The sequence below is a fragment of the Sorex araneus genome, chromosome 6, assembly GCF_027595985.1.
Source record: "Sorex araneus isolate mSorAra2 chromosome 6, mSorAra2.pri, whole genome shotgun sequence".
Taxonomy (NCBI): domain Eukaryota; kingdom Metazoa; phylum Chordata; class Mammalia; order Eulipotyphla; family Soricidae; genus Sorex; species Sorex araneus.
The window spans coordinates 18,816,395-18,830,739 of NC_073307.1; the positions used below are offsets into that span (position 1 = coordinate 18,816,395).

General features: G+C 46.4%; 1 protein-coding gene across 2 annotated transcripts in view; it reads left to right on the forward strand.

Moving 5' to 3' along the window:
• The window catches only part of FGF1 (fibroblast growth factor 1), a 110,630-nt gene extending 97,220 nt beyond the window's left edge, over positions 1 to 13,410 (forward strand). For both annotated transcript variants that reach the window (XM_055143935.1, XM_055143936.1), the window contains exons 4-5: positions 4,805 to 4,908; positions 9,925 to 13,410. In XM_055143935.1, the coding sequence (XP_054999910.1) occupies positions 4,805 to 4,908; positions 9,925 to 10,119 (299 nt within the window). In that variant the 3' untranslated portion in view covers positions 10,120 to 13,410. The remainder of the gene's footprint in view (positions 1 to 4,804; positions 4,909 to 9,924) is intronic.
• The last annotated feature ends 935 nt before the right edge of the window (positions 13,411 to 14,345 follow it).

Here is a 14,345-nt window from a genome sequence, read left to right on the forward strand (position 1 = left end):
CTGGGCTCTCTCCCTTCCCGAGAAGCCCGTGTTCTTCTTGAGTCTCTCTCCCTCTCTCATCCTCTCTCTCTCTTCCTCCCTCTTTCTCCCTTTTTCCCTCTTTCTCCCTTCCTCACTCTCTCCATCTCCCTCTCTCTTTCTCTCTCTCCCTCTTTCTTTCTCTTCCTCTCTCCTCTCTACTCCCACACTTTCTCTTTCTCCCTCTCTCTTCGTAACTATATGAATAAAACTATTTCATTCTAGAAGAAAAAATAGACAGCACACTTCATCCGTAAATGTGTATGATCGACCTGACCCAACAACTGGTCATCCCCTCACCTCTTTCCCTCTCCTTGGGATACTCTATGAACCCAAGACAAAACAATTTTGAAACCAGCCCAATTAACAACCCTCCGGTGGCTTCAACAGTTCCAAGTGCAAGGAAGAAATCTCTCTAAATCAGTAGCTAGAAACAATTAGGCTTAATGAGGAAGGCACGTCAGATGCCAAAGCAGGCAGAAAGCTTGGCCTCTTGTGCCAGTTAGCTAAACTGTGAATGCCAAGGAAAGTTCTTGAAGAAAATGGAAAGTGTCATTCCAGCAAACACAGGAATGATAAGGAAGTGAAGCATATGGAGAAAGTGTAACTGTTCTGGATAAAGGATCAAACCAGAAAGGAGAGAGGTGTGTGTGTGGGAGGGCGGGGGAGTGGCGAGAGGGAGAGATAGGGAGAGGGAGAGGGACAAGGCAGAGGGAGGGAGGGAGGAAGGGAGGGGGAGAGAGAGGGAGAGGGAAGGAGAGAGAGAGAGCAAGAGTGAGAGAGAGAGAGAGAAAGAGATAGAGGGAAGGGGAGAGAGAGGGGGAGAGGGAGACGGAGAGGGAAGGAGAGAGAGTGAGAGCGAAAGAGAGAGTGAGAGAAAGAGAGAGAGAGAGAGCAAGAGAGAGAGTGAGAGAGAGAGAGGGAGAGGGAAGGAGAGAGAGAGAGAGAGAGAGAGAGAGAGAGAGGGCGCTCAGATAGCGCAGTGCATCCTGGCATGCATGAAGACCTGAGCTGGATCCCAGGTACCACATGGTACCCAGCACCAAGAGGCCAGAGAAGCACGACATTGCCAGGTTTAAGCACTGGGCTGACAGTGAGCCAAGTGCTCCAGGAAGTGCTCCAGAGCCCCCTGAGTGCTGCTTTGGAAACTCCCACACTCAAAAAATAAAAACAAAAGCAAAAAAAAAAAAAAACAGCCATGATATTCCCATCAGCCAAAGCCAAATGAAAAGTATGAACCTGGGGCTGGAGTGATAGCACAGCGGGTAGGGCGTTTGCCTTGCACGTGACCTTCTGTTTGAGTTTGGAAAGACACAGTAAGGAAGGCACAGGAAAAAAGGTTGGACTTTAGCAGAGGTGGGTTCATGAGGTTTAAGGAAAGAAACCATCTCGAATGCATCTGAGTTTAAGGTAAGGCACAGGTGCTGAATGAGAAGCTGGAACCAGAGATCCAGAAGGTCTTGACAAGATCAGTGGAGGCACCTGCACCAAAGGAGACATTCTCAATAGAAAGCCTTTTGTTGGGTGAAGATACCACCTACTAGCTAGAGAGGAGAACTTCATGCCTGGCTCCAAAACTTCAAAGGACAGTGTGGTTCCTACTGTGGCTAGTGCAGCCGGTAACTCAAAATTGATACCAATGCTTGCTTACTGTTGTTTAATGACACAGAAGATCAAAAGCATTACAAATGTTGATAAGGACCAGAGAGACAGCACAGCGGGTAACATGTTTGTTTTGTATGCCATCAACCAGGGTTGAATGTCCAGCATCACCTATAGTACCCTAAGTCCTGCCAGGGAGTGATTTCTGAGCACAGCCAGGTGTAATCCAATACCCTCCACACACCAAAAAGAATTATGCATAATCTTCCCTGCCTATACTCTATAAATCAAACAGTGGTCTGGGCAACAGCCCTTCTAATTATAACATGGTGTGCTGGATATTTCAAACTCTCTCTTGAGACCAGCCACAAGTGATAGTCCAGTCACTTGTAGGACAGAGCTGGTGTCACCTTCCTGTAGGGGATGCTCTGAGAAGCAATGAGGACAGTGAGAAGAACAGGGACAGTGCTGGACATTTTTCCAGGGACTATTTCATGCATCATCACAACGCCAGGATGTTGTCATCATAGATAAGGAAACGGATGACTGAGGTGACTGGTGATGGCACAGCTGTACAGAGCCAAGGGTAATTTCACTCAGCATCCACACCTTTAATTTTGTGTGTGTGTGTGTGTGTGTGTATATATATATATATGTATATATATATATAATTTAATTCTGTGTTTATACCAGCACAAAGTCCCAGGCGATGCCTCAACCCTTATAGGTGGACCATCAACGGTTGTCCTCTTTACTTTGCTCTTTTCTAAACATACATATGTTGAGATGTCGGTCTCTTTTCTTTAGGGCATATAAAAGATCTCTGAAATACACAAAGTCTAAAGATTTTAATAAGTCTCAAAAAGAGCATTTTAAGAAATCAGTTCACAAAGATAAACACAGACTCATTCAATTTGCGCAGTTAAGGGCACACATCATTGTTCTTTCTTACATCCAGACTTGGGGAAACGTCTTTGCCATCGATTGTAGAACATTTTCCTTATCCTCAAAAGAAACCGTTTCTCTCCTAACCACTGCTTCCCTTCCATGTTCCCCCTCAGCCCCTGACCACCACTGACCCACTTCCTGTCCCTGTGGTTTTGTCCACTGAGGACTCACCAAAGTTCGGAAGATTGAAAAAATTTGCTCCGTGGCTTTTAGATTTCTTTATGGGAATTAGCTTCCTGTGATAAAGACGAAGTCCACTTACCACAGGAAGTGAGCAGAAGCCCCGAGTCTCTGTAACAAAAACTTCCAAGGACAAGAGAATTTCTGTCTTCAAAGAGAGTGATATCACAGAGGATCAACTCGGATGAATCAGAGGATAAGGAAAGAGAAGAGGATGAGTTGATCCAGGCGATGAGTATGGACATGGTCAGAGGGCTGTGGGATAGTGGCAGAGTAAAAAACGGTTCAAGTGCTAAAATGAAGGCAGCTCGAGTGCGCCAATGTGGAAAGATCTCTAGTTAGTTGCTAAACAAAATAGGGGGTGGGGGGAGAAAGTGCAAAACTGTGTGTAGCATTTACCATTTGTATTTTTAAAACAATGGTAGGAGAGAGAACACACATGCTCCTACATGCAAAACTCTCTAGAAGGAGGCATGTGAAATAAATCTTGGGGAGGGGGCAGTTCTTTGTTTGCTTCTGTCCCCAGGAGAACACCTCCTGGGAGGGGCGTGTCTATCTGGTCAACCCTGTCTGCAGTGGCATTCCCTTCTAGTGCACGTGGGAAGCTGGGTGAGAAGGGAGAGAGCTGTTTCTAGGTGGGGTGGGAGAAAGATGTTTCTCTGCCTCCCTTTTCCATTGCCTCCAAGTTTAAAGCATATGAATGTACATCCTGTTCGGAGAAACTTTGAAATGAAAACAAAGAAGCATAAGGACTTGGGAACTGCTGGCTGGAGCCCTGGAGCCCTTGCAGCTGCCTTGCCCCATCTCCGGGTGGGGGGTGGGGTGGGTTAGCGGTTGTAGGATTGGGTGATCCAGGCTGACACGCTCCTCCTCTTGGAAAACAACTGGGGCAGCACGGTCATCCCTGGTCTAGCCTTCACTACTCCTCCTAACAGTGGTTGTGAGAATTAGGTGAGCCGGGAAACTGTCCGGTAGAGTCTGGAATCAATGGCATTCCCAGATGTGAACCATTAGGATGCCTCCTTTCCACAGCCATCATGATGCAAATAATCCAGTGGGTACCAGATGCCAGCGAGATGCCCCGCAGTGAAACTGGAGGGAATCCGTCCTTACCAACAGGCAGAGGGTGGGTCTGAGGAATCCAACCTTGAGTTTGCTCAGTCTCAGCACTACTGACTCTGTGGCCCATCACTCCTTGTGGTGACACATGGCCCCATGCTCAGCTGTGTCTTTGGCCTCTGCCTACTAGACATTTATGGGTTGCACCATCCTGCTCCAGTCCCTACAGCCCAAAGTGTCTCTGGACAGAGACAAATGTTCCCTTGAAGAGCAAAATCCCCTCCCTCCTGCCATGCCAACTGAGGCTGGCTGCCCTGTGCCTGCATTTTCAGTTGCTTTCTCTCCTTGACCAAACGCCAGGAACCCCCTTCACCTCCACCCCAGGTAAAGCTGGGCTTCACGGGATGCGAGTGAGAACTGGTTTTCTCCTTTCAGATGTGCTCATGAATCCTAACTCCCAGGAAACCTCTTCTGTTGGTGATGGGTGGGGAGGGTACTCGGGGAGAAGTAGAAGAAGAAAATCCTATCAGATTTGTATATGATAATGGTCTGCCCACCAGAATCTCACACACCTCAGAGGTCAGGGCCACAGCAAGGCAGCCCTGGGCAGGTGGCAGCCCTGCCTTCTCACTGGGACCCCAAGGTGAGACGGTGTGACGGAGCCCAGGGCAGCGAATGTTTCCTCCTGGGGATGTTCTTTCCCTCCAGGTGAGTCAGGAGCGAGGCCCATGAAAGTGCACGTCGGGTCAGCTAGTAAGAGGACTGGGGGGTCCCCCATCCTCTCTCCTCTACGAACATAACGCCCAACAGTCGGCTTTCTTTGGAGGGCAAAGAAAAAGGAACTGTATTTCTCTGTTTTCAGTCCTCTGGGGCTCATCCTCGAGGGCTGTGTGCAGTGAGTGAGCAGAATTTTCCGTGGCTAACTGTCCTGGCCGCCGGGCGCTATCGGCTGAGGCTGAGTGTTTATTTACTTTTGCTCGTGTTATTTTTATTTCAGTTCAGCTGCAGCTCAGTGCGGAAAGCGTGGGGGAGGTGTATATAAAGAGCACGGAGACTGGCCATTACTTGGCCATGGACACCGACGGGCTTTTATACGGCTCAGTAAGTATGAGGCTGACACGCTCCCAGACGCGGCCAAGGTTTGTGGTTTCCAGAAATCTTGTTACATTGAGTGATGCAAACTATAAAGCAACAATTAGTCTCTGTTTGTTATTTTTTTTTTTTCAGTAGGATTTCCACCCTCTCCCCTGCCTTATTTTAGGCCCAAACATCAAAGAATTTCTTGCGGTATTGTCTCAAAATACTCAAACGTATTATCACGCGGGCGTAGGGGAGACATTGATTGAAGTGTCAGCTACTCGTGGGTCACTTGTTTCAGAATACCCAATCCAGTCTGGGCTGGAGAGAGACGACGACTAGCGCTAGTAACAGCAGGCAGGACATTTGCTTTGCAAACAACCCGGCTTTGTTCCTGGCACCCGGAGCCCACCAGGAGTGATTCCCTGAGTATAGAGCCAGGAGTAAGCCCTGAGCACCCCCGGCTGTGGCCCCCAAACAAAAAACAAACAAACAAATAACAGGGCCTAGGCTCCAGCGATTTATATGCTAAATCGCAAAAACAGGTTTTAATTTTTGTTGCTATTGCTGCTGTTGTTTTGGAAGGGTCACCTAAAAGTAGAAAAGTTGAAAAAACCTTGTTCAACACACATTGACCAAGTGCCTCCTGTGTCTAGGTGCTGTTAGGTCTGCAAAAGATGTAAGGATGAATGAACCGGGCCACTGGCCTCAAGAAACACCATGTAAGAGACAATGGTTGTTAGCTTTTTTGCACCTGAGGGCTGGGGCTAGTTCTGACTAGTCATTGAAAACCACTGTCAATTACGAGGCAAGGACCTTTTTTGAGGACAGCTGAGCTACTTTTGCAGATGGGTGACAGTCTGTGAAGTGACCACTGAAATTACTGGTCTAAGAGCTGATTCAGGGGCTAATACCCTGCACCTCTCTGGCTCCTTTCCTCTCCCAGCTTTGCTTAATTTTCGTTCCATTTCTACTGATCTTTGCAAGCAAAGGCCAAAAGTAAAGGCAATATGATTTTGCCCAAAACGGGATCTCTGCTGAAAAGAGAGTTGAAGTCAGTAGCCTCGTTTGGAAATTATTCTAGATTTCAATGATAGTCTAGGTAATTCCTAGCCCAGGCCCAAACCCTTTCTTCTCTTTTAAGCAGCTGTTTCAAAAAAAAGAAAGCAGTAGGGGAGATGCTAGTCTGGGCTCCTTTAACCCATGTCAAATGGCAAATTGACAGCAGCACAAGAAACCCTCTCCCGAAGCCAGACTCAGTCATGGTTCAGGGTAGGAACACAATTCAGTTTTTCATGGAACTCACTAAGGGTCTGGAGATGAGGCTCAAATGAACAGGTAGGTTGTTTGCTAAAATCTAGATGGACTAATACAACACTGAAAGGTTTGAATGCAGGTCAATGGCTATCACTGGGTGAATAGTTTATTGTTGATGTGTTTTTTTGTTTGTTTGTTTCTTGTGGTGGTCACACCTTATAGCACGGACTTAGTGCTGGCTCGTGCTCAGGGATCAATTCTGGTGATGCTCAGGGGACCATTTGTGGGGCTGGAGAATCAAACCAGGGTCTGCCCCGTGAAAAGAAAGTGCCTTATATCCCATACTACCTCTCCAGTCCTTCTTGCTGTTGTTGTCTTTACCTAAAGTTGTTTCATAGTGGGAATAGATTTTTTTTTTCCCAGTGGCTTTTCCAATTGCTAGTAAAAATCAATCAATGAATTAATCACTCAATCTCAGATTCATAATGGAATCTTCTGGCATTCTTCTGCCACTTTGGCAAGTTACTCACTTTAATCTTTGTTTAAGACGAGAAACTGGTGGGGCTGGAGCAATAGCACAGCGAGTAGGGTGTTTGCCTTGCACGTGGCCCATCCGGGTTCGATTCCCAGCATCCCATATGGTCCCCTGAGCACCTCCAGGGGTAATTCCTGAGTGCAGAGCCATGAGTGACTCCTGTGCATCGACAGGTGTGACCCAAAAAGCAAAACAAACAAACAAAAAAAGATGAGAAACTGGAGAATCATCTTTGGGGTTTAGGAGTATTACGGAACTGCCTACCAGCAAGCCTCATATATATGAGAGGGGCTAAAAGTCCACTTAGAAGACCCTTCCCCTCATTATTTCTTAGGTTCTATGTTACAGTTCATGAACCCCCTCCCCCAAAAGTTTTATACATGTGTAATAATAATTTTTACTTGTATAAAAAATATCAAAGAAGAACCTATTGCCCAAATCCAATTTCCTTTCAGCTTCAGATTTTCTCTTCCCCCAGCAGAATACTGGTGCTACTATAATTCTCACGAAATATCCAGAGGGCGATCTTCATAGATTGTGCCTCATGACTTTTCTGCTTCCCCGCTGATAACGAGAGGTTTTATAATACCTCAGAGTTCTGCTCATATTCTTAACCAATTGGAAATAGGAACCCATTCTGATTCAAAGTGTGTGTGTGTGCATGTATGTGTGTATGTGCATAAAAGATATATTTATATTTAAGAGAATACTTTTGAAGGACTCTATGCCAAGATATTGCTGTATTTGTCTCTGGGGTAATGAGGGACTGCTCACACACTATGCAAATTCTTTATTGCTTTTTTCCAAACTTTCTAACATGGTATATGACACCCTGCAACCGGGGGAAGGTGCATTAAGTATAAATTTAAATTTTAAAAAATTATTTAAATTTAAAAATTATTTAAATACAATGTTAATGTTAATCACTGATGACAGTGATACAGTAATTTAAATACAAATAATTAAAACAATAGGCATCAATGGTTAATCTCTGTGCCCTTGGCATTGTGACAAGTACAGAACAAGTGCTCACAAATCGTGGTTTGGGGAGGATCTGGCCTGCTGACTCAGCCTGTGACTCAGCATATGTGTGTGTGTCAATTTGTCTAACATAATACAGAGAGCAGAAAGGGGATGTGGCTGTCCTCAGCATCACGTATCGAAGGCCTGACACCCACTAAGGGGCATCCCAGGGTGAGTCCAGGGACTGGGCCTCCCACACATCCCCAGGCCTTGAACAATGTGCATGAGACACCAATGTCTAGACTAAGTTCCTTGAGGGGGACAGAACTCCCCCAGATACATACCCTCTCTGTGGGCTGTCCAGTACTTCAGTGACACAGAGTCTCACCCCACTGCACATGGAACTACAGAGGAACAAGAAGTAGGAAACTCCACGTGGCATAGATCCCGACTGATCAAAGATCACTTTATTTGGGTCTTATCTCCAGAATCAAATTAAATTTGCCACCTGTTCTTTGAAAGGGCCTATGTCTGGGGGATTACCACGGGCCGACAAGATTCCATCTCTTTCCTCTGTGGGACTTAGACATGAAAGGGCCAAGCTAGTCCACAAAGAGAGAACAACGAAAGACATGCCTGTAGCTACCAGGGAGGGCTCCCTTGTCACTGGTGGTCGAGAGGTGACAGGCAGGTCACCTCACCTGGAACCGGAGCAAAGTCAACACACAGCAGTGTGATTCTTTAGTACTTTGTATGTTTCACATCCAAATATTTGTAAAGAATTCTAAAATCTTTTTTTTTGTTTGTTTGTTTTTTCTTTTTGGGTCACACCCGGCGATGCACAGGGGTTACTCCTGGCTCTGCACTCAGGTATCACCCCTGACGATGCTCAGGGGACCATATGGGATGCTGGGATTTGAACCTGGGTCGGCCGAGTGCAAGGCAAACGCCCTACCCGCTGTGCTATTCCTCCAGCCCCAAGAATTCTAAAATCTTGATGGAAAGTTCAAACAACTTGGATTCTTCCCACTCTCTGACAGAGATATGACAAGTTGAAGTAGTAGTGGATGGTAGATAATTTTCAAGTAACTGTACTTAGGATTATCTTTCCAGTTTAGTGCATTTACAGTTGCATCAGACTCTTGTGTAGACGCACCACAATCCACGCGGCCAGTCTCCTGTCCAAGGACATTCAGAGTGCTTCTAATTGATTGCATTGATATCCAACACTTGAAATATTATCCCTGAAAATTGATGTACGCTTGCTCAACTGTTTCCTAAGGAAGACTTCCTAGGAAAATTAAGTGGCTGGGTCAAGGAAAGGCACATCTCATACCTGACACGTTGCCAAATGACTCTCAGAAGGTTTGACTGGTGTATCTTATCAGTGGGGTATGAAGGGGCCTATTTTCCACCATCTCACTAAAAGGGAAGACTTATAAATGTTTCTGCATCTCTGCAGATATTCTAGCCAACATTTATTCAATTATGTTTATTGTGCACTTCTTGCCAGTGAGTTTGCGTATGTTTCCTGTGTTTATTGCCCATTTTTGTCCATCGTGGCCATTCCCAGCAGAGCGTGGGCCATACTGCCCGTGATGTGCAGGACAGTGGTACCCAGGGGTTCCTCCGGCCGCTCTCAGAAGTGCTTGGGGGACTGTGTGGGACTGGGGGATTAAACTCAGCCCCCTATCTGCCTCTCAAGCTATTTCTTTAGCCCCTAGTGTCCCCTCACCCCATGTTTTGTTATTGTTTTGGGGACCTACCTGGTGGGGATCAGGACTGACTCCTGACCCTGTGCCCAAGGATTACTCCTGGCAGGACTAATATGTGATTATGTGATTATGGGGAACCATATGTGATGCAGGGATCAAACCTGGGTTGGCAGGTGGCAGAAGGATAGCAGATGGAGGGGGAGCTTACAAGGGCAGGAAATGCCCACTGGCAGTTCCTTAGAACCACCTTATTTAGACACAGGGTTCATTTTTACCAAATTCCTGAGGAACAAATGGGAGACAGGGACAGTCGGATTGCTTGCCCAGGGTCACACAACTCGTGGACAGAGATGCTCTACTTAAAACCACTCACTAAAGGGCTGGTACAGCAGGTGGGGCACTAGCTTTGCTCATGGATGATGAGGGTTTGATCCCCAGCACCCCATATCATCCCCCTGAGCCCCTCCAGAAAGCTTTGATCCCTGAGCACAGAGCCAGGAGTAAGCCCTGAGCACCAAACAAACAAACAAACAGACCACACACCTCACTCTTTGGGCTTTATCTTTTCAGCAAACACCGAATGAGGAATGTCTGTTTCTGGAAAGGCTGGAGGAAAACCATTACAACACCTATACCTCCAAGAAGCATGCCGAGAAGAATTGGTTTGTTGGTCTGAAGAAGAACGGAAGCTGCAAGCGTGGTCCCCGGACTCACTACGGCCAGAAAGCGATCTTGTTTCTCCCCCTGCCCGTCTCCTCCGACTAGAGAGATGCACCCCGGGTGCTGAGCGCTCCACAGCTGACCCCAGATTGTTCCCTTGACCATTGGCTGCGCTCACCCCGGCCCCCCCAAGCCTGAGCCTGTTAGCCGTGCCCTGCTCCATGCCCGGTACCCTCCTTTGGCAGTGCCCCTTTACCCCAGCACAGTTTGGGATGGAGGGACCAGATTGCTTCCAGGGGCCAACTGGCCGGCCATGGTGGGTCTCGTTTGAATGTCCAGTTGCCTCTGGGCACCTGCAGGCTGAGCCTTTTCATGCCTAGGTGGGGCCAATAGAGATGTGGGAAGGGGTCTGCCAAGCGGGCCATTAGTAACCGCGTCCAGGTCCCTCTGCTGAGTAAACCCTGCCTGTGATTCTCCCCCCCCCAACATCTGGCCTGACTCCCTTGATCCTTGCAAACACCCCACAAATATTGGCAGAGAAGCTTAAAGCTAGGTAGGAGGGTGGTGGTGTTCCACGAATAGAAACAGCATCCAAGAAATCTCCCCTTGGCACAAAAGAGACTAAAATGCCAAGGGAGATGAAATTTGGGGTGGAGAGCTTAGAATGAAGGGAATTCACATTTCCCAACTGGGAGAAGCTGGGCTGGGAGACGTTAGCCCTGGGGAAAGCAGCAGAAATATGTCGCTTTGGAGGTCCTCGAACCCTGAAGTTGGTCTCTTGGGACAGTTTGAAGTCCCTGAAGGGGGTCAGGTGGAGAGAGAATGAAGCCAGTCCCTGTAGAAGCGAGGGCTTTGGAGACTGATAAATACATCCAGGCCCAGGGAGTGTGTGTGAGTGAAGAGGAAGGAGTGACTTGGGCTGCAAGGATATTCATTCTCACACGTGCAAAGAGAAAAGTTTAAGGTGCCATGACTTGTGTGGCCCCAACAGGAAGCCCAGGGTTGGGGTGCAGTTCAGCACTCATGGGACATCCGGGATATCTGGTTTGGGAGGGCGGAGAGGCCCCCCTGAGGGGTCTGGCTGGAGTGCTGACATTTCTCACAAGCTCCCAGGTGCCGACCACGTGGCTTTCTTCCCGCCCCCGAGTCTCAGCAGCCAGGTCCAGATGAATGGGGGCGCAAATGAAGGTGACTCAAACCCAGCCCACTCCCGGCTCTGTCTGCTGGCCTCCCCACACACCCACAGGCAGCACCCCCGGCACCCCCGCCTGAGTTAAGGAGCATGGATGCAAGGCGCTTTGGCCCAAGGCCTACACAATGCCCGTTTAGAAGATCCACAAAAGCATACTGCAGAAACCGTTCAACCCTCACACACAGGGTTCCCCAGGGACCTCGTGTGTTATGATTACTTGTATAAATATGTTTCCTGCTTAAAGTAAACTTGACCCAAGTGGCTAGCAAATTAGAAACACCATTCATCTCTGACATATGATATTGCTGCCATGCAAAGGTCTTTAATAAGCCATTGAAATTTACTGTGAGACTGTTTTTAATCACATTTTAAAAAATATAGCTCAAAGGCAGTTACACTGATTAGCATTCAGCCATTAAGAATTATAAAAGTAGAATGGGGCCGAAATGATAGTACAGCAGGTGTTTGCCTTGTACACAGTCAGGGTTCAATTCTCAGTTCAATTCCTATGGTCCCCCCGAGCACTGCCAGGGGTAATTCCTGAGTGCAAAGCCAGGAGTAACCAGTGAGCATCACCAGGTGTGGCCCAAAAACAAAAAAACAAAGAAAAAAGAATTACAAAATTAGATATGATATATAAGCTATTCAATTATCTACTACTTGCACTACATTTACTTATAAAATGAGATTTTTTTCTTCCACTGTGTTGTAACACATTTTCTTTAGGAAGTGGGGACTCATACAACAATATGATCATTGTGGAAAAAACTTATGAGAATGTTACCTTATGTTTTGTGAGAAATTGAATTAATCATTAGTTAAAATAATTCCTTAGCAATGGACCTGTCATATTTAGAATGGAAGAACAATGGCAATTTATGAAAGTTCAAAGTGACGTGACAGTGCAATTGAAGAACTGAGCAAAGTTAAAATTATGGTTAATAACACCGTCCTGCATTTGTGCAATATAATGATTTCAGAACTTTGGTTTTGTACCTTGGACAAAATGACTCTGTTTTATTTTAGCAAATCTTTGCAAGCAAGTTGGGACTAGCGCAGTGTAACTTAACAGCTCTTTACTATGATGATTTGGCCAGAAAAAAAAGGTACCCAGAGAGGAAATCCAAGATATTAATAATGATCTGTAATTTCTAGCATCTGAATCAAATTCAAGTATAACATTGGCCAAGAAAAATGAAATCCTGTTGCTAACAGATGAGACAGAACTCTGTGGTTTTAGAAACCCAAAACACTGTAGAAGAAACAGCTCTGTAACTTCTACAACCCATGCCAGTCTTCTTGGTAGATTTGTTGGATGTATTTAAGTGCCTACTGTGTACCGGGCACTGGACGGAGTACTGGGGTCTCCGGGAACCTGTCTATCTGGTTTGCTGCTGTATTCTCTCCCAGGGCATTATATTTATGACTGTAGATTCATTTCTTTCAACCTAGTATAAACATTGACTTCATTGGTTCCTTCAGAATAAACACCAAGTCCCAGAAATCCAGGTTTTGGAAGAATCGGCAACCCCCAAGTGTTAGATAAATTTCTACCAAAGTGGCAGAGCACAGAGGGAGACAAAATCCAACATTTTCAATGATAGAACAGGGTTGGCTTTGGGGGAACTGTTTCCAACGTAGGAAGTGAGAGTCTGTCAGCTCCTGTACAAAGGAAGTAGCTGGCAGTTTCATGCTCTATTTTGAATATGCGCTGGTTCCTCAAACACAGAACATTCCCAATGTCTCTGTCTCTCTGTTGCCTGAGTAAAGCTTGTGGCCATCTGTCTGTCACATGGCTCCTGTGGAGACTGATTTTCAAGCCAACTTTTATGAGCGACCTGACATTGTGTACAAAGTACCAGGAGCGTGCCTGTCTTTGACTGTACTCAATGTGGTGAGGGAGGTGGTGGTGACGTTTCCTTGGAAGGGATGGTTATAAGAGCCTCCAATGGCCAACAGCGTGTACTTAGAAAAATCTGACTGGCGCCTCATGTGTTACTGAAGATCAAGTATCCTACCTTGTAAGGAGGCGATAGAGTCCAAGTCCTCAGCAGTGCAGAATCCACTGGCAGAGTGAACCCTGCTCCCGGGCTACAACACTGATCTCTGGCGAAGATGCCTGTCATTTCACATCACACACACCCCCTCTCCATTTCTTATGCACCCTACAAGTATTAATAAACATTCTAGTATGTGAGACTTTCTCCTAGGTGTCTCTGAGTCTCTGGCAATTGTGGTATCTCATCTTCCCGTGGAAGGACTTTCTCTGGCACCTTTGGGCTGTGGCTTCTTGGTTTTCTATTCTAAGCTGGGCCCCATGCAAGGCAAAAGCTAACACAGAAATATGTCTCATCTTGGGGCCGGAGCGATAGCACAGCGGGTAGGGCGTTTGCCTTGCACGCGGCCGACCCGGGTTCGATCCCCGGCATCCCATATGGTCCCCCAAGCACTGCCAGGAGTAATTCTTGAGTGCAAAGCCAGGAGTAACCCCTGGGCATCGCTGGGTGTGACCCAAAAAGCAAAAAAAAAAAAAAAAAAAAAAAAAAGAAATATGTCTCATCTTGTTTTGGAAACCTAAGACAACCATGCAACATTGGCACTTATCTAGGGTTCATTAGAAAAGGATATTCAGAAAGTTCACTCCCTAAAGTGGAATATCCCTATTGATACCTGCTCTTCAGACTGTAGATGAACTGAAATAATGCTACCAGTGTAGAGTTGGCCAGTCAAGTGCATTTAAAGAAACTGCAATAAAACACAAAATGTGAGGACTCACAATTCTAACTCCAAGGAAAAAGGTGTGTATCCTACATCTCAAGCACCTTGATATGAGGCCATAGGTCAGATTTCTGGACGTTGTTACCACTGTATGAATCTTATGACTAAATCTTATGGCTTGATCCATTTCTGAAGTGCATCACTTCTTATTCGCAGGACAAAGTCCACCATGGTGGCAGAACAGGGTCACTCTCTCACTCATGCACACACTCACACAAGCCCAAGAACCACTGACAGAAAACAATGAGGTAATATTTGTTGACTTGTACAGTTATATACCATCCACAATCCCTACTTTCCGATCAAAGTTACCTGAAGCAGTACTTTTCTCCTTTATTGGAGCTTGCACCACTGTAAGAAC